Genomic DNA, 20,174 nt, shown 5'->3' on the forward strand with positions numbered 1-20,174 from the left:
TAACACAGAAGGTTCTCGAATCAGACCTGCATTTGCAGCCCAGCTCTGTGGTGCACCAGCTCATCTATTGCCTGCAATGTTCACCTCATCTAAAAACACCCCCCAGACACACCAGAATAATGCTTGACCAAACATCCGGGCCCCTTGTGGCCCAGCCAAGTTGACGTATCAAACTAACAGTGACAGAAGCCATTTCTGTTCACCCCAGATACAGCTAGCTGCAGGGGTAATGTTTTCCTTTTGTTGGGCTTTTGATATTCTGATGTCAGTCCCAGGTACAGTCCCACGTCATGTGCAGGCCCCATTAAATCAGTAACATATGTCATCTTCTGGGCCGTGCTCCTTTATAGGGTGTGTGGGGCTTGACAGATACAACAGAGATTCACCAGCTCTTTTCTGTTGAAGGAAACGGCGTCAGGGGGACGTAGCGCAGCACATCTCACGCTGGCGGACTTCGGAGCCGGGCAGCCCCACCGTGAAGTTGGGTGTAGACAGTCCTCATCTCCCCACCACTTTTTAAAGCAATATGAAGCGAAGCCTGAGCACTGCAGCGTCAAACAGCTGGAGGGCTGTCCCAGCTCTCCGTCTAGAGACACGAGACATCACTGTTTGTTTTCTTTTATTAAATGTCTCATTGCCGTGGAGCAGAAGGAGGCATCCCACATGGCAGGGACAGACGGAGGAGGCGGCTGCAGCTCCCTTCTCTGGCGCCCGTACCAGGCGGTACCTGGCCTGCCAGATGTAGCTCCAGGCTGCTGTTGACCTCATTGTTTGCTCTGCATAATTAAGTACCATTTTAGTGTTTCCTCATTCTGCCACCCCTCACATCTCACATTCATGCTGTGGCACAACAGGGATGGATGGGGAGGAAAGGCCTTTTACACTGAAGCACTTAATTAGCTCCCGGGCCCAGGGGAAGTGCCAGATAAAATACAGCTAAAAGGAGAGGGAAAGACTGGCGGTGATGGAGGGTGGGAGAGCACTGACCACCTTCCCGTGACGCCGAGTTACTAAAATCGTTAGGAATTCCTAACCATTCGGAGTCACGTGTACGACAGTGTCATGTTTACGCCGTTAATTTCTAGCAGTGCTCATGTTTGTTCGGTTATACTTGCTTCTTTCTGCTGGAGGCTGCTGCTTTAGCCTTTCCCCCAGTGCACACACTGTCTGGGCGTAATAAGGGGTGTCCCCGTGAAGTTCTTTGCTCTTCCCGGGATCTGGATTGTCACCGGGGAGCCCTGATCATGTTGTGGTAAATGCATCACAATCTTAATTTCTCACTGGAGGAGGAGGAGGGCAATGATATATATATATACATATAGTATTAATTACAAAATAAGGTAAAGAATTATCTAATAAGGTAAAATTGTGTTGATTTCATTATATATTATGTGGATATAATTATAGGCATAATGATAAATGTAGTTATATAGGTGTGTAATACAGATGCAGGTTATAGATGTGTATAGAGATGGCAGTTTTAGATCAAATTCAATATTGGATATAGATCTAGATATGGGTATAATACTGTGTATTGTATAAATTATATAGATAGAGTTACGTAATGGAATAAGATAAGAATCTTGTAAAAACATAAAGCCCAGGAATTCCTGGAAGTGATTGCAGTGCAGCCCAGGCCCAGGAGCTCCTGGCTGGCAGCCATCTCGGAGGTGCTCCCGCAGAGGTGCTCCCGGGGAGGTGCTGCCCTGGATGTGCTCCTGGGGAGATGCTCCCACAGGGATGCTCCCATGGAGATGCTGCCCCAGAGATACTCCTGTCCAGGTGCTGCTCGGGAGATTCTCCCATGGAGATGCTGCAGTCCGGTCTGGTGGGTGTGAGCTGAGACAGTGGGTGGGTAGGGAGCTCACAGGCGCCGTTTCTGAATGCTTTGCAGTCATTTGATGATGGCTTCACTTAGGCCAGTGCCTAAGCTCTTCACCTGAGTTCTTACCGCCTAAGGCTGCAGTAAAACTTGTATTTTAAACCCTTCAAAAATACCTGTTTAGCCTTAGGAAAATAATGAGTACGTTTGCTGCGAAGTCAGAAAGTCCTCATCAGAAAACCACGTGCCAAGCACACAGGGAGAGCACTGGGAGGAAAAAGCAGCTGGAGCCTGGAGCAAAGGCCTGGTCCCCGTCACCGGCTACCCAGTGTGGGGAGCCCGAGCCACAGGCCTGCTGCAGCCGGGAACCCTTTTGTCATCGCCACCCCAGTCCCATCCCAGGGCTGACACGTCCATGTGCTAGTCTGAGTCCCACCCTCACGCCCTCCCTGTAACACTGGCCGGGGCTGGTCGTTCCCCTGTGGGCTGGCATGGCCCTTGCCTTGAGGGCCTCTCAGCTCTGCCCCCTCGGGCTTCTCCAAAGCCAAGGCCACTCCCTCAAGCCTGACCCGGCCTGTCCGGAGGCCCTGGAGGGAACTCTGAGACCTGGAGGGATGCAAGGCTGGGGTCAGTATGCCCGCCTCCCCTCCATCACAGGGACGACTCGGAAGCACCTGCTCCCTGTCTCTCAGAGCCCCCAGCGGGACGGAGCCCAGTAACCTCCTCTGCGGCACCCCTGCACTGACTTTTCTCCTCTTCCCTCGCTTTCCCACCCCTCTGTGTCTGTGTCCAGTCCCCCTAAGTAAATGACCCCAGTCTCTGCTCTCAGAGGATCTCAAACTGAGTCACCTGCCCAAGGGAACTGCCCTTACAGGTGGGGCGTGTACCCTTTCTGACCATTTTGCTGTGAGTGTGCGTGTGTGTGTCTGTGTGAGTGTGAAACTGTTGCTGTTTTGTGTCTGTGTGTAGTTTTTAAACCTTTTTTAAAATCCGTGTCAGTTTCGGACGTGCTCGCGTCCACCCGGGTCACATCCTCCCTGACCTCCCTCCTCCATCATCCTCTGCTCTCTCGAGTCGGTTCCCTGGCTCCCTGTGGCCAGGTCCTCGTTCCTGACTCACTCCCTCATTCTGGTGGCGCACACCTCCCGCAGCCTCCTGCGAAGGCACGTGTAAGAGGTCCACGTCTGGGGGCACGTCTCTGACAGTGTCTTTCTTCACCCGCACCCTGGCTGGATCTGTTAGTTGGAAACCATTTTCATTCTGAACTTCAAAGGGATGGCTTCTTTGTCTTCTGACTCCAGTGCTGCCAGGCAGCTCAAAGCCATTTTGATTCCCGATCCTTCGTGTGTGACGTGATTCTCTCTGCCTCTCTCCCAGCGAGAGCTCCAGGGCCCCTCCTCGTCCCCAGCGTTTGGTGTGGCTGTCTGCGTGGGCTTTCTCTGCCTCACATCCTTCATCTCTGGGAGGTTTTTGTGACGATTTTCTCTTTTCTGTTTCTTTCTGGAATCCCATTTGTTTGTGCTGAGCCTCCTGGCCGGGTCCTCCTCTCACTTTCCTCCCTCCTCTGCTTTCATTTCTCTTGCTCTCCCCCTCAACTGATTCCTCCCCGCAGACTGTTCAAGAAGCACTGTGCCTTGCGGTCCACCTCGCCGTCCTCCCTTGTTTTAACATCCCGCTGTTTATTTTTGCATCTTCCAGAGGCCAAGCTTCTTGCTTCTGGAAATAGCCAATTTTGTTTATTTCCATTGGTGTCAGTTCCTCCTCATACATTTCCTCTGTTGCAAAAGCCCAAAAGACACGGTCAAAATTCTCCCAGCACATTTGCTTAAAAGCCAGTCTCCGTCCTGCCTCCACTACGTTGCGACGTAGTCAGCGCGCTGTGTGCATCAGCACTGGGGACGACCTGTCCTCTCTTCCACAGCCGCACACTTGGCACTGGGCTTTCTTGAAGATGCTTCAGTTCCCTTCACTCCGTTTATTCAGACTTGTTCCCCAGTAAGCTGGGCTTTCCTTAGATGAAAGGTGCTCCCCGTGGCCTGTGCCGGCGAACCTCCATTCTGTCCTTTGTGGCCTCTGTGAACGGCGTCTTTGTTCCAGGATTCCGCCGGTCACTTTTCTCCCCCAGCGATGCTTCTCCTGCTTTACGCACCTCTTGCGCTTCACAGTGGTAGTGAGTCAGGACTGTCGCAGCCCTTGGACAGCAGGGTTTCTGGTGACAGATAAGAACTTCAGTTTGTTCCAATTCCATACAAGTTTTGTCTTTGCTGTTGGCCCACGTAAAGCGCCCATCCATTTTTAGGGAGGCTTACCTTTATTCCCAGCAGTTCGCTGCAGAGCGTTTCCATTTACATATATAATATTCATCCCAGGCAACCAAAAAAAAAAAAAAAAAAAAAAAGACTGTCTCTAATCTGTTTTCTAATGGAGATCACCTGTTTCATATTATTTATAAGTAAAATGAAGAAACTACTATTGAAATCAAGAAAAATAAATTGCTGATCAGAGAAGAAAATGGCAGGAAAGGAAGTCACTGCCTTTCTCTGAGTGGATTTTTTTTAGCCAGCTGGAAGCAGGAGCCGCTGGGCCACCGCGATCTCATCCAGGGCTCTGCGGTGAGGCTGTGAGCAGCGGGGGCCCATCTGCTCTGTCTCCTGAGGCTGTTTATGTTCTCGGTATATGGGGTCGCTGCCACACCTTTCCTTTTGCATTTATACTGCACGCCTTCCAGTTTGCATTTATTTGCAGTTTGTTACTTGAAAGAATCTGGGTATATCTGAGCAACAGTGCAGTCCACAGAAACTGACATTTCTTCCTTGGAAAGGGAGTTTTCCTGTGGCTGGGTCTGCGGCTGTCAGATTAGCCCCCGTGTCTTAGATTAAACACCCCCCCATCACTTTCTCCAGGACCCCCTAACTGGTGAGATTTCCTTTTCACCTGAACGAGCTTCTTTTCATTCACGTGTTGTCAGTATTCCTTAACTTTTCCTGAAATACCAGCCCAGCCTTTCTGTTGAAAACAGCCGCTGATGTTAAAAGTCTTGCCGACTGAAAGACCGATGCTTACAGTTTTGGGGTTCGCCTGGCGTTGAATGCGGCCAGACGCGAGCATCCAGGGAAGCACGGGTGTGATCACCCACCTCGTGGGCAACGTCCTCTGCTTTTCTTTGGCAGCAGCTGCTCAGGCTATAAGAGATGTCCAGGACAGCGGTACAAGTTTCTAAAGTTTGACTTTGAAGCATAAATTGAGAGGCGTCATTCTCTATAGTAAATTAGTAAATATCCCTTGTTCAGGAGAAAGAAGACACTGTAAACCTGTGAAATTTTGCCACAAGGTACTGAGGAAAGAAAACCTCTTGTTGTTTGTCAAGATCAGTAAATATTACCTAACGGCCACCTTTGCGCCCATCACCTAATGGAGAACGTCTTTTACGAGCACAGCCCCATGCAGGAAGGACATGGATGCAAGGCGTGCATTTTTAACATAGATGCTTAATTCTGTAGCTCATATCTGTTTGGCAGTGGAATTTATTTTCGTTTCCCTATGTGAAATACAGACCTACTCCCTCCTTTTTGAAAATGAGAGATGTTCTATTTAGGGAAGTTTTGATCTGGCTTTTCTCCCCGCCTCCACCTTCCCTGACGTCGTTAAGCCGCAGTCATTGTCCCCTGTGAAGGGGATCATTGGTGCAGATAATCCAAATCCCTGGCTAATCTTCTCTGTGGGGCAGGGTCACAGGCCCACCCGTCGGGGCCCCAGTCCTCATCACACCTGGGGCATGACCGTGGCGCCCCCTCCCCGGGGTGTAGGGCAGTGTGTGGACACTGAGAAATGACTCTCAAGGCTGGAGGATAATCTGCAAGGCAAATAGTCCCACAGGGATTGTCAAGAGCCCCGAGTCCAGAGGAAAATAAAAGGGGCAGTGGGTCTCCCCCCCTGAGTCTCAGGAGCTTACCCTCCTGGCCTGAATTTAGGGACTCCGTGTTACTCAGTGGTGGCCCAGTTCAGGGACTGCCAAGGAAAACTTGCCATCCACATACAGATGACCTTAGGCCAGACTTCAAAGGGAAGCATCGTCCTGCCGGACCACAGGCACAGCTGGTGGAGAGGAAAGAGGTAGCCGTTCAGGGTTCCCGAAGCATCGCCCGCAGCAGCTCCCGGTTCCACTGAAAGGGAGACCCTGGGATGCCGGTAATTAATGTGCAACCGCCTCTTGATTCTTAAGTGTTCAGGACCTGGTTCTTTGAGTTTGAGTGTAAGTACGTTAGAGCCAGGAGATGCCACACAGCAAGATTCTCATTTGAAAACCTGTCAGTCAAGTGGGTCATTGAAAGTGGTCCTTCTCTCTCCAAATGTCAGGAACCTCTTTGAAGGTTTGTACAGCGCCAGAAGGAATCGTGAGCTTAGAAACAAAGAAAAGAATAGATTCTTTTTGGCTTGTGTCTGTTTTTGTTTTGGTTTTTTTCCCAGATGGCACTTTACAGAATCTCAGTCTCCAAAATGTATCTTAAAATGATCTTTGGGGGATAATTAATTTACCTGGCATGGTTAGGTATTTTTTTTAACTTCTTTGTAATATGGTACCCCATTTTGAAAAACGTCTTAACTCTTCCTTACTTTAAAGCAGCTCTTGCAAGAAAGGGTCTGCCAATATCTGATACGAAGTGACTGGGAAAAGGCGTCGCAGATCCCTGCCACCTCCTGCCTTCCTTTGAAGGGGGAAGCGTTAAATACTTCCATGCTTTAAGCCCATGTGTTTATAAACATCTGAAAGAGGAGAAGATTAACACATTTGCCCATTAACTCCCAGAGGACAAAGCTGTGTAGGTGACAGTGACGTTGACTTAATAGACCCTGCAAGTCGGGCCCTGCTCCGAGCACTTTACAGACAGTAGCTCATTTAATATTCTGATCCTAAAAAGACAGTCAGATGAGGAAACAGAGGCGCAGAGGAGTTCAGGGACTTCCTGTCCTGGCGCCCAGCGTGGTGGCTGCAGGGTGACCGAGTCCCCGGGAGCTGGCTCGCGGTGTGTGGCTGGACTCCAGCAGCCTCACAGTCCCGACGGCCCAGGTGTGCCTCCCCTCCACGGTGAGGATGCTGGGTTGCTCCGCACATGTGTTTGGCTCAGTATCAATCTCTTACATTGATCCAGTAAATAAAAATCAAAGAACCGGGCTGAGCCTTGGAAGCTGGGCTCCTCCCATGTTTTGCTTCAACCACACGAAGTTGAGAGCAGGGCCTGGGAGATGGTCTGAAAGCTCTGTGTCTCCTCCTGACACATGTGGTCCCTTCCGGCTCATACGTATAGCAGACACTCGACTCCTCTCTTCCCCTCCGTGAGCCAAAAAGATGGCACGGACAGTGACCTGTGCTGGAGAAGAGCTCAGCCCACTTCTTGGTCCAGCCAGACTCCGGGCTTTCTGATGGGGCTCGTTTGCTTGCACGGCTCCCCCCCGAGCCCGCTGGCCGGCCTTCAGGCTCCTTGGAGCTCCTCCATGCTCCAAGCGAGAACGCAGCCTGTAAAAACCGAGTATCACGTGGACTTTAAATGCACGTCCCTTATAAAATTTTTAAAGCTTGCTGGATTTTATTAGAATATGTGAACCAGACTGAGTATATTAAATTTATGAGTGCAATTGATGCAGTACCATAATAATTCAATACAATACGCTTATGTCATTAAACTCATAAAGAAGAGTCTCTGAATAGCTGTAATGAATAGTTTGGATCCTGTAATCACGACTAACGTTTCCACCCTGATGAATTTTAGCTCGGAGCTCTCGGAATTCTATGTAACATCAAGAAATGAATGCCATATTTCAAATGATGACTACTTATTCCAAGGATTTACTTTAAAACCTAGGACAGAAGAGAAATACCTGCTGAGACAGAAAGATTCATTAGAAATGCAGAAGAGGTTGGAAGAGGTTGGCATGAAGCAGGGCAGGACTGTAATTTATGCCTAGTCATAAATTAGAAACCAAAGCATTTTCTGTTCTGCTTTGGCTAATTTCATTTATCCCCTCATCTCTTACCTTATTCCCAAACACATGTGTTTTGGTAATCTGTCACTGAGTAATAAACTACCCCAAAACTTAGTGCCTTAAGGAAACCACCATTTTTGCTGTGATGCTGTGGTTCTGGAACGTGGGCAGGGCTCAGCGGGCAATTCGTCTTTTCCAAGTGTCACTATCCGGTCAGGCCGCTGATCTGACTGCATTCTGAACATAGCCCCACTCAGGACTGGGCTTGGCAGGGACACCAGAACCTGCAAGGTGACCTCTTCACTGTCAGCGTTACCTCCAAGGCATTCTCTTGATTAAAACAAGTCCACAGGCTCCACCCAAGCCCCGGCAGGACTGGATGGAACAGAGAGAAGAGAGGCCGTCAGAGCACAGGGTGGGATCCCCATCTGGGACCTGGTGGAGAGCTGACCTGTGAGCAGCGTGTCCCCCACACTGCACAGTGCACAGTCCAGGCCTGCTGGACTGCTGGCCCTGCCCCCAGCTCTGCTTCCCCACCATGAGGCTTGTTGCTCTGCCCACTGCCTAGAACAGGCTTCCTTCAGCATCTTTGTCCAGGGTTGCAGAAAAATGTGTTACAGCTCGGTGTTACAGCTCAGTTGTGATAGCAACCTTGATCTGGGCGAGAGACCAAGCAGCACTTGGAGAGTTGGAGAACTCAGATTTATTATGCCAGCAGGCCCAGAGGAGTTAACATTCCAAGACCCCAGCTGTAGGTTTACACAGGCCTTTATAGGCTGCCAGTTTTACACTTTGCAACATCATATGCAAATAAAGTATCATAGAAGTTGACCAACTAGGAACAAGCTTTATAGAAATAGATCAATCAGGAGTGAGAGAAATAACCAATCAGGAGTGAGGGGAATGGACCGATCGGAGGTGAGAGTAATAACCAATCAGGAGTGAAGGAAGTAACCAATAAGAAGTGAGCTCAGGGAACCAATAGAATTTTAGGGGTAAGTAAGCCATTTCAGAGGCAAGAAGTGAGATAGAGCCTCTGGGCCAGGGAACCGGATGGTGCTGGTAGGAGAGTAGTGGCCCTGCTTGGGGGTCCTGCCGGTCTTTTTATGGGGCTTCCCACCTCAATACTCACCCCTCAGGTTGCCAGTTCTCCAGACTAGGCTGGATGCCTTCCCCAGGCTCTCTAGAAGCACCTCGTTCCTTTTCCTGGGAGCCGTGTTTTAATTTCTGCTTTTCCCGTTCCGTCTCCCTAAAGGCCTGCACGTGACTCAGCCAGGAATGAGGCTCGTCCATCACTGAGTCTGCAGTAGTGCCAGCAGGAGGAATGCTGTCAGGAAATATTTGCTGGGTGCATGAATGGGGTCTGAAGAGAGAGGCATCAACAGAGAATAAACTGGTTCAGCCCTGAAAGGACAAGCAGAGTTTAGACAGGAGCGCGGCACCGTCAGAGTGATCCTGACGGCGCAGGAGGGCAGGGGCGGTGCTGTGACTGCCGTGTTCAGCACTGGGCACCCGGCAGATGATTGAGTTGCTTGACTCAGACTGTCCTAATTTTATCAGAGTATGGAGGAAATTGGGGGGCATGCCGGGAAAGGAACCTGGTGTGGTTGATTCAGTGGAGACACATTTTTAGGATTCCTGGATAGCCAGAGAGAGGTGTTCAGATGAGAATATATAGGAGTTTAGAACTGGGGAGACTTGGCTGGGTGAATAATATTGACCCACTGTGTCAATTCATAACACCTGGCCAATGATGACCAGACCTCTGTCAGATCTAGAAATACCCCCGTGGGTCTCCGTCCAGGTCGGATCCATCTTCAGAGCCCACCAGTCAATGATGAATTCTCCAAGTACAGCAAGGTAAGCGGAAGCTCTAAGTCGTATCAGACTGATAGTTGTCTTTAAGCTGCCACCATGGCTAATGACTTCAGGAAATGAGGAATGCCACTGAACTGTCATGTCTGTCAATATGTCACAGCGGAGAGGTGGCTGAAGCCCTATTACATTTTTAAAGAACATTTCAATTTTAATAATTTCAATAACTTTAAATTAAATTATGGATTGATGTTAGAAATTTTGTAAAATGAAGAGAGCTCCACAACAATGAGATGGCTGGGAAATCATTAGGGTGACACAGCTGGGGTGAAATATTGCACACGAATAAAGCAGTAGGCTGCAGTTAGAGTCATGAGCCCTATTAAAACGGAAACTTCTTAACATAAAGTGGTCACGATTTTATCCCCCTGCTAATTAAAATAGAAGGAAAGAAGCCAAAAGATAAAACAGTAAGGTCTTTGAAATGCTTCTGAGGCCCAGTTCTCATTCCTACATCACACACACACACACACACACACACACACACACACACACACACACACACACACACACACACACACACACGGCGGTTGATTGAAATTCAAGGTGAATTCCGAGATACCCCATGAGCAGGTATGGATGGCCCCAAAGAGAAAGGTTGCCTTGACATTTACACCTTATGCTGTAGGCTTAAAGGATCCACCTTGAGAATTTCAAGGATTTCTCATGAATTTGAAGAGCTTCCTACAGTCGGTTGACCTCGGCTAAGTCACTGCCTCTTGAGATCTGTTTCCTCATCTGTCTTCCGCCTCCTCGGCATGTCTCGGGCGTCGTAGGCTCTGCTGAACTGGGAAAGGCTTTGAACAAAGTGCCTGCGAACCCACACCCAGATTCAAGGTCCCCCACATTCTCCTTCCAGCCCTGCTCCTCCCCACGCTGAGCCTCCCCTCTCTGGCCTGGCTCCCTGTTCACATTGTTTGCTGAGCTTGGGTACCACGCACCTCTCCTTTCCCAGGTCTGAAACCTTCCCTTCTTTCCAAATCCCAGACCTGAAAGGGAATGGCTGCGAGGTGGGAGTGGTGCCATCATCCAGCACCCTGCTGACCTCGCTGGTTTCTGCCTGGACGGTCTGTAGAGCACATGGTCACCCCTCTGAGCAGACCAGCATTTCATGCAGAATCTCCCGAGCTGAAAAGAGAAGCTCAGCAGAGGCTACCTGGAGGCCGGCTTGTACCCAGGTAACTCCGGGAACTGGGTTCTTTCCTCTCAGCCAGAGCCGAGACTGCCGCTGTACTGCAGGTCACCCATGAATCATGTTAACGACCCTCTTCAAGAATGTTTAAAGTGAAGTAGCATGTAAGCAGCACGTTATATTTCCTTTCCTTTTTTTTTTTTTTCCTCAATGCAGTGTATTGATTGAGGTGCCCGGCTAAAGCTCTAAAATAATTGACTAAATTCTTGCCGAATTACCTTGTATTGCCGTAGGGAGTGTGTTTTCGCCTTTCAGAACTCATTAACACAGCCAATAGACCATATTCGCCTGTGTCTTGGTTCAAAAGATTAATGGTGTTTGGTGATTGTGTTTTGAAACGGCGGTGGCAGTTTAAAGGTGGGCCTGTGTGTGTCTCTGGGTTTGGGGCAGGAGCCTCCAGCTTCGTGCTTGGCTGGCAGCGACCTGTAGGACCACTGACCCATCTGAAACAGTATTCACGAAAGCCTCCTGGAGTTGACCTCTTCCTTAGAGAAGTGCCCTGGGCAGATGCCTTGATCTCAACAGACTACCCTCCCAGGAGTTGGATGTGGTGTTGATGGAAGGTTTCCTCTGGTTGTGACAGGTACCTGCCAACCCCCAGGGGAGCATCAGTTAACTTGATGGCAAACAGTAGGAAATGCCCGTGGTCACTGTAAGCAAGTGGGCTTGGGACTGGGCAGACCAAAAGCCCTCCTGAATCTGCCCTGAATTTCTTGCATAAACTCTTGAGATGCTGTATGGCAGCGGCTCTGCCTTCTAGAAGAGGCTTGTCCCGAGGACCCTGGGTCCCAGCAGCCTCCAAGTGGTGTCTTTGCTTAGCTCTCTGGCTATGAGGTGCCCATCCCGGAGTATGGATGGGAGAAAACCACCAGCCCTCTGCCCTAAGTCAGCCAGATAACCAGTCCCCAAGGGAGGGGAAGGTGGTTTTTCAGGAGGAAATGTGAATGCTCTGAGGGCTGGTAAACAGAGCAAGGGCAGTCAAGTAATGGTTAGCGCCCACCAAGGGCATTTTCTCCAGTAAGTAAGATAGCGGAGCCTGAGCAGAGCCACGTGGGGCTCCACGTGGAAGGGTATAAGCCTCGGAAAGAGGTCTTTTCCCCAGTGTGTGTGGAACGTTAACTCCAGATCACCTGGTGCCCCTGGTCTCCGGGAGAGCGTTGGTGGGACGGGAAAGGCAGTGTCTCTGGCTAAAGCAGCCAGGATGCCCAGCACAGATGGCCTGGCCCACTGAGATCTCAGTGCTCAGGAGAGGGGGTCCCCCGGAGAAAGGGGGTGGCGGGCACGGTGGACGGCAGCCTGGTAATTGAGACCCAGCCTCTGGTGCTAGAAGATCCAGGTGTGAGTCCTGGCGCTCCCACATCTACGCTCTGACCTTTGGGACATTTCTGAAGCCTCCTGGGCCTCAGTTGTTTCATCCAGAAGATGGAGCTCATAACAGCCCCTACCTCAGAGCATTGTTGTGGTCATCAGATGAGATACACCACTGAAAGTTCTGGCTGTTCCTGGGGCGTTGTAAACTGCTGATAAGTGGTCTCTCCATGAGAGGGGTGAGGCGGTGGCTGGTCAGCCTGGCGTGGGCACGTGGGGGACCGTCCTAAGGAGGCACTCAGCTGGTCAGCATGGTGTGGGCACATGGGGGACGGTCCTAAGGAGGCACTCGGAAGGATGCTGGCAGGTAAGAGGTAAAGGGGAATAAGGACAACTTACCCTGGCACAGGGTCTCTGACAGTCTGTGTGTCTGCATCCTTCCACTGGCCTCTGTCGGCCTCCCCTTTGCAAGTCCGTGGTCCTCTACAGGACTTTGTGTCTGTGGTGGGGGGATCTTTTTTCAAAGCACCTGCCAGTTTAACACTTTATTTGGAACTGACCCATGGGGGCCTGTGCCTCCCAGGAACTTGCACGTCTCCCCATCCCGCTCACGGCCCCTGTGTAGATTAACTTTAAAAAACAGTCAAATATGGCCACAGAAGAAAGGACAGTAGAAGAAAGAGAAGGAAGGCAGGTTATGAAATCAAGGTACTCTGCGTCATCCCAAAGTGTGCCTTAAAGATTAGCTGTCTGAATTTGATTTTCCTGGAAGTGCTGGTAAGAAAACACCTCATGTTTTAGTGTTGGTCCAAGCGACAAAGAGTAAAAAAACCTAGATAAGTATCTAATATATCTGCCATTCTCAAGTCTTTTTTGCCACCTTGAGAAACAGCTTGCGGGCCTCCACCCCCAATACGGTGGCACTGTCTTCCTTCTCCCCCTTCGCTGCTGTTCCCCGCTCTGTCCCAGCCACCCTCCCCCGCCAGCCCCTCTGTGCCCTGTCCCCTCCTGGCCCCTCCCCCCTTCCTCAGTGGCTAAGGCTCAGACATCCGCAGGCCCCCTCTGGCTCCGCCACTCCATCCCCGGCTCACAGTCTTACTGAAAGAAGGTTGGATTTTGTCTGACTTTCATCCTCTGAGCCTCTGAGGCAGGGCTGCATCCCTGCACAGCCGCCGCGGGTGCAGCTCTGTTCTCAGCGGCCCCGATCCAGGGCGTTTGACCAAGCATCCGGTGTGACACCCGCCACCCCACCAGGGCGGGCAAGGGTTGCAGGCCTTATGTGGTCCCTGAGGGGTCCCAAGATTTTAAATATGCCTGCTTTTATTTCTGCTTTTAACAGAGAAGATGCCGTGTGAAAGAAACAGAAAACTGGACACTGCATTTCAGGGATCGTTCTGCTTTGCCCCCCGAGCCCGCTGGCCTTCAGGCGCTGGGACCCTCTTCCGTCAGGTGCACTGCCCTGGGGAGGCGGCTCGGTCCTGGGCGGGTTTCCACACACCAGCAGCGGCAGGGGTGTCTCTGGGTCAACAGTAAAAGGGTAGCTGTGACAAGAAGCACTTTAATTTTCTCCCTTCAGCCACAGGTGCTGTGGAAGACACTGGGCGCTCAGGCAGCAAAAATGACTAATATAAGTATGTGTGCACGTAGGTGCGGATTTTATATAATGATAGTGTATGTTGAACACGTGCAGTAGCAGACTCCTAGCGTGTTGGCTGTTCTTGGCCTGAGGCTTGCAGCCCTAAGGGGAAACTTCTTTCCTGGAGGAATAGTCATAAACTTGACTCACCAGACACCATTCCTGTGGATGGGGCTGGACTAGAGGCTTGTACAGGTTTCCTGGCAGGAGGAGCCGGTGCCTGCCCACTGCTGGGTGCAGCTCGGCCTGGACCTCTGGTGGGTAGGGCCTTGTCTAGAGGTGATTGTGGCTCAGAACATCTGCTGATGGGTGAGGCTGTGTTCCCACTTAGTATGTTGTTTGGCCTGAGGCTTCCCAGCCTTTAAGCCTACAGACTATTGGGTGGGGCTGGGTCTTGGTGCTAATGATGCAATCCAGGAAAGCTCATGTAGATGAACACCCCCGGAATGTCCGCCACCAGCTTTTATGTCCCCTGAGTGAGCCGCAGCCATCCCCTACCTCCCCAGGAGAACTTCCAAAACCAGCAGGCCAGTCTGGCCCAGGTTTCTGTGCAATCACTGTCTCTGCCCCTGGACCCGGTGCTCGCAAGATCCCATGCACCAGACACCATTCTGTGGGAGTAGGTTTCATCACTGAAGAAGATGCAGACAGAAGAACCAAACTGCCAGAGTCAGTGGGTGGGCGTGGTCACACAGAATACTGCACAGCGGCGAAAATGAACACACCACGGCTGTCCTTAACTTCAAGAGAGTATCTCCTGTGTGATCCTGTCAACATGAGGTTCAAAAACTGGCAAAGCCCATCAGTAGTGCCAAAGCCAGGACAGCGGCTGGGGAAGGGAAGGGTTGTGAGGGGGCGGTGAGGAGGGCTGTCTGGGCTCTAAAAGTATCGTAGTATTTCTATCCTGCTCTGATCACACTGGTGCATTCAGTTTTTAAAAACTCATTAGGCTATACATTTATGAGGAATGCCATTTTCTCTCTATTCACTTCAATTTTTTGAACTTAACCATCAAAGTCAGTCATGAAGATTTCCTGTAAGCACTTTCCCCCGCCTGGTGGTGTGCCAGGGATGGTGGGAGATTACACAGAAGAGTGAGGTGCTGTCCATGATCTCAGGAACCATCTGGAATTTTGGTTCCGTTTTGTGCCCCCAGCCCTGGTCTTTGGGTTTGTCATTCACCAGGAGGAACTGGCTCTGTCCACTTCACGCATGTGGCTCTGGAACCACCAGCCAAGGTCACACATCACCACATACACTTCAGAGCACTCCGAGGTCACTGCGAGGAACACTTCCTAATCACGGTGCTTCTTTAACCAAGGAAGCGGTCTACGTAAAGGGAGCCAAGGCTGCCTGACCCTGCTGAGTGGAGATTTGTTTTGCAAAGAAAAAGCTCATCCCTAATATTTAGAATCAGTTGCCTCAGATCCTTCCATCTCGAGGTTTCCTCGAGGCACGCTAATGTGTTCAGTTTGAGCAGTTGCATCACCTGCAGCAGTCGTCCTCTCTCTGTATAGTGCTGCCGGGGCGGGGAACGGGGTCTCCAGTACATTCTCTTTCCCTTTCTTTTATTTATGGTTTTTACTTCCACGTCTCTCTTCATTATCCCTTCAGGCTTGGCAGGCCCTTTAAAGGGCCCCTGCCTGGTGAACTAATTATGACAAATGTTGATACAGCACCTGTTCCTGGATTTAAACACCTTCCATCCTGACGATTCATCTTGAAGGCGAGTTTGTCATGAGCGTCAGCCTGCATTTTCACACCCTGGGAGACACAGCGGCTGCATGGGAGCTGTTGAGATGCCGGCTCTTTTTCCGCTTTGCACCACAGACGGGGTGTGGCTCCAGGCACCACGGCAGGTGCCCCGTCTTCCACGTGCCCCATCATCTCACTCTGCATTTCGCACACGTGCTTTTCATCCCAAGCGCTGGCTGGCTGGGCATGGTCCATATTGTCTAGCAACCCTGTGTGATGGCCCTCAGGTCCCTCTGGGTGGGTGTTCTCAGCCTCCCTCCCCAAAGAAAAGTCCAGGAAGGTTCCCTTTTGCATCTCTGGTGCAAATAAGGACTGGAGCAGTTGGTCTTGGCACCTTCTTACCTGGACCTGGTTTCTGTTTCAAGAGCCTTTCTTGAGGGATTACCACAAGACTAATGAGAGGAATATTGGATAAAGGAAAGAGAATGTGAGTTAAAACCCGTTGTTTTCAAGTCTCTTCTCTTGATTACTAGACTTGCTCACCTGATGATGGGTGTTACAGTAATAAAAAGAGGTAATTCTAGGCAGAGTATGAAGATAACCTCAAATTAGATGATGCAGGGAACCTTGGGCTGTGGTATGAATGTTTGTCTTCTTGCTCTGGGGATGGTTTCATGAGCCTATACCCGTATCAGCACGCCTCAGATTGGACATTTGAAATATGCGGTTACCAGGCATCAGTTATACTTCCACAAAGCATTAAAAATTAGATGCTAAAGATTTTTAGAAACTGTAAATTCCTACACAAATGTTAATTATTAGTGATCCTTGTTACTGTTTTTAAGGCAGTAGCTACCAAATTGTCCTTGAGCAGAATGTCTCCTTTCAGAGGTAAATTTGAAGTTGGCAGTTCATGCAGGTAGCTGAGTTCAACTTCCCCCAGGCCACGGTGTCCCAGCTGTGGCACTATTGGCATCTGGAGCCCAACAGTTCTTTGCACAGAGGTTGTACTGGGCAAGTATGTTAGCCTCGTCCCTGGCCTCCACCCCCACCCACCCCCCAGGGACAAAAAATATCTCTGTATCTCTGTTACGGAGCAGATCATCCCTGGTTGGGGACCACTGTTCCAGGCCATGTTTCATAGACACGCTTCTTTTGTTACTGAGTTCATAATTACTATGTTTAATTTCTAAGTTTGCAACAGGATTTATATTTTTTTAAACAAGCTGAGACAGTAATAAAGATTCAGGCCTAAAACCGCCCCATCCGCCCCATTTTCTGTTAGAGATAAACATTTGCCTGACCTGAAATACACTATTTCTGTGTGTCCCCTTTTCTTTAATGCATCCCGCCAGCACCCGCGTCTGATGCCAGCCCAGCGTCCCGGGTCCCAGTCTCAGACGTGCTCTGGGTGTTCGCGGCCCAAAGAGGCAGCTGCTCTGGCACGGGGCAGGGGCGACAAGGGGTTCAGAGCAGGTCATCTTAGCAAGGACTTACTTTCACTGGTGATCGTAGGATTTGCAGAACAATCTGTAAATATCCGTGCTTGGAACTGACCCTCTTGTCCCCAGTATTTCTTTGCCTGTAGTTTATCAGCAGGATCCAAGCAGAAGCGTCTGTGCTGTAAAAATGCACGTTTAGCATCGTGCCAACGGCCGGCCTTCTTGTTCTCTGCTTACTTGTCTTTCTATTTAATGAGTGAGTTGGGAGGGAAATGACTTCATTAAAAACAGGGTATTAACTAGCGGCACTGTGGCTGGAAAGCCCGCCCCCTGCCCCAGACCCCCACCCGCTCCCTGCCCGGCACCGCCTGGCGGTCCTCTGCGCTGTCTGCAGGCAGGCAGGCCTGAGCCATGTCTGGGAGTCAGCTCTGAGCCACAGAAGCGTCCCCTGCACGGTGGACGTGGTGGCTGTGTCCCTCAGGCTGGCGTGACGTGCGGAAGGCAGGCGGGGAGGTTCCCGCGCGCTGTGTCTGAGGACGGCTCCCCCGCGCTGGGAGGGACGTGCCTCTGGACGAGCCTCTTCTCCCCTCGACTGCCCCCAGCAGTGTCTTGACCGTGCTTTTGCCTCTTGTCTCTTCCCCAGAGGTACCTCAGGGACTTTTTCAGCGTGATGCTCCAATCCGCGACGTCTCCCCTGCACATCGACAAGGTGGGGCTGACGCTGTCCAAACACACCGTGTGCGAGTTCTCGCCCTTCTTCAAGAAAGGAGTCTTTGACTACAGCAGCCACGGGACGGGGTAGCGCGGGTGATGGAGGAACACCGACGCAGTGCCTTCTCGTCCGAGCGCGGCCCCCCGGTGCAGGGCCTGGGCCCCTCACGGGTTCACACCCAGGAGGCCGGGCTTGCCGATGGTGACCCTGCCGGGCAGCTGTGACTGTCCATCACAGTTGAATGTGGCCTTTTCCCTGTCTGCTTCCTCCTTGTTGTGCTCGGAGTCTGTCCTTATGGCTCGATTACCCTGGACCCTCAGAGCAAGCCAGCCTGGGGCTTCCCGAAGTGGGGGTTGACCAGAACTCCCTAATGACTTTCATCTGGTTTCCTCTGTCGCCAAATACACTCTTATTTTTTATATTCCTTCCATGTGGCTGGCTGTATCCGAAGAAAAGCCTTTAAAATTACTTCACTATATTTCCGTTTTTCCCTGTTTGAGTCTGAACTTTTGTATAATACCTAAACGCTGATGTTTACACAGAATTTCATATTCTGCAAAAGGGATTTTCAGTCCAGTCATGACTGGAGTCTTCCATGCTTGACAAATTGGATGTTGGTGACATCACTTAAAACTTTGATAAATCCATTCAAATACGATACTTGTTTAATCTTGAATATTCGAGAAAATTTACCCAAATGGCTGCTGTACGCTTTCTAGCTTTCTCTGCTAAGCACAAAACAAGCACCTCGCTAAATGCATATTTTTAAACATTTTCTTCACATTTTTATTGCTGAATCGACTGGATCTTTAGCTGAAAGACTAGAATTTACTGTAGCTTATTAATGATTCCTTAAATGACTCAGGACTTAATGTAGCATTGCACATCTATGTACAGTAAAACTACTTTGTTCTACTAAAGAGAGAAATGTGAGTAGAAAAAATATATATGGGGTATATATTGAAATGTATATAATTCTACTCGTGATTTATATATGTATGCACTCTTGTATGATAGTTGTATCAAAATATGTAATCATTCACACCAAATTTATTAAAGGCATTTGCTTTTTCAAGACTTAAATTGAGCTGTTGTCAGTATTAAATGAAGTTATGGAATCTATCCTGTAGCTCAGTTGAAGTTTGTGACATGATCATTCCTACTGGTCTGTTTAAAAATTTATCTAATATGCTTGGAAAGATACCTAATGTATAATTTAGCAATCATGTTGCAGAAGATGTCGTTATAGTAATGATTGAAGTCACAAATGAATGGGTAACAAAACATGCTGGCATTCAGTCTTCTCGAATGCCTTCACAACAGAGCTCTCCAATCTGAAAAATATATTTAAAGATGCAATTATCCCGATAAGGGGAGAACTATTATTGTACTAATTAGATATCATAGTTTAGCATGAAAAAAGGAGGATTTTTTTTTTTAATTGCTGCAGGAAGATTTGCTTTTGTCTGCAGTTGTGATTACAGGCGTAGGTTAGGGGCAATTACTGCTGGAGAATTTAAACCTAGAGATTAAAGGATAAAAGCTGGGAGATAATAATTAACCATGGGTCATTTATTTAAAAGGAGTCGAAGCACTGATGATTGTCCCTCTTCTGCTGAGTAAACTAAATGGTTTTCTTCAGCTGATCGGATAATCTGTCTCCCACCCTCTTGGACTTGTATCCGAGGCCAGCCTTAGGGCAGGCGTTTTACTAAAATCACACAGGACACAGTAACAACTTGGCAAGAATAGACCTGTGTTTGTCAGAAGTGCAGGAAATTGGAAGACCCTTTGACTCCAATCCTCACCTTAGGTAATTAGTGTTGAGTTTAGGGTTCAAGACCTGACAGGCTCTGGGTGAAGCTGCCTGTGACATGCGAGGGTCACTTCACTTCTCTGAACCTCTGTCCCCACCTGAAAATGAAGCTGCTGCCCAGAGTGACCTCTGGGTTCCGTTCCAGCCCGCGGCGACGGGCGGAGGGACTGTCCCCAGTGTTTAGATGTGAACTCCACACTTCTAATCAGACTCAAAGGCACCTTGATCTGAGTAAAACTGGAGGGAAAGGGGACAGGCCAATGGAAAGTCTCCTCTAAACAAATAATGGAATCCCTTCCTGGAGTGAAGAGAAGACGGATGACAGATGAGAAAATTAAAGAAGCTTCATTAATTTGGACTCATTGAAAGGAGTAAAGGAAAATTAGCAAATACAGATTTTATTACTTTCAAGTGCATCAAATAACAAAGGAATGCCAAGGTGACACTCCAGGCAGTTCAGATTGAGGTGCCATCAATCTGTAAATACTTTTGTAGTCAGTTGGACAAATCCAAGGAACGCAGCAGAATTCTTCAGGTAGTTTTAGCATGCCCTCCTAGACCAAACCCGTGTCTGATCGCAGGCGGTGTAGCGCCCTTCGGCCTGGCTCCCACCAGGTACTGCTGTTTCTGAATTAACAAGATTCAAATTCAGCCCTGTAATTAACTTAGGCATGTGAGTAACGGGTAAGCAAGT

The 20,174-nt window shown here is 49.6% G+C and overlaps 1 protein-coding gene across 5 annotated transcripts in view; it reads left to right on the plus strand.

Moving 5' to 3' along the window:
- Positions 1 to 18,747, plus strand: part of KIF16B (kinesin family member 16B) — a 243,734-nt gene extending 224,987 nt beyond the window's left edge. For 4 of the 5 annotated variants that reach the window (XM_045508691.2, XM_074347847.1, XM_074347846.1 and 1 more), the window contains one exon: positions 17,596 to 18,747. In XM_045508691.2, the coding sequence (XP_045364647.2) occupies positions 17,596 to 17,754 (159 nt within the window). In that variant the 3' untranslated portion in view covers positions 17,755 to 18,747. Of the gene's footprint in view, positions 1 to 13,518; positions 13,629 to 17,595 lie in introns of all 5 variants that reach the window. The other variant, XM_074347845.1, reaches the window with a different exon arrangement.
- The last annotated feature ends 1,427 nt before the right edge of the window (positions 18,748 to 20,174 follow it).

The sequence above is a fragment of the Camelus bactrianus genome, chromosome 19 (assembly GCF_048773025.1).
Source record: "Camelus bactrianus isolate YW-2024 breed Bactrian camel chromosome 19, ASM4877302v1, whole genome shotgun sequence".
Taxonomy (NCBI): domain Eukaryota; kingdom Metazoa; phylum Chordata; class Mammalia; order Artiodactyla; family Camelidae; genus Camelus; species Camelus bactrianus.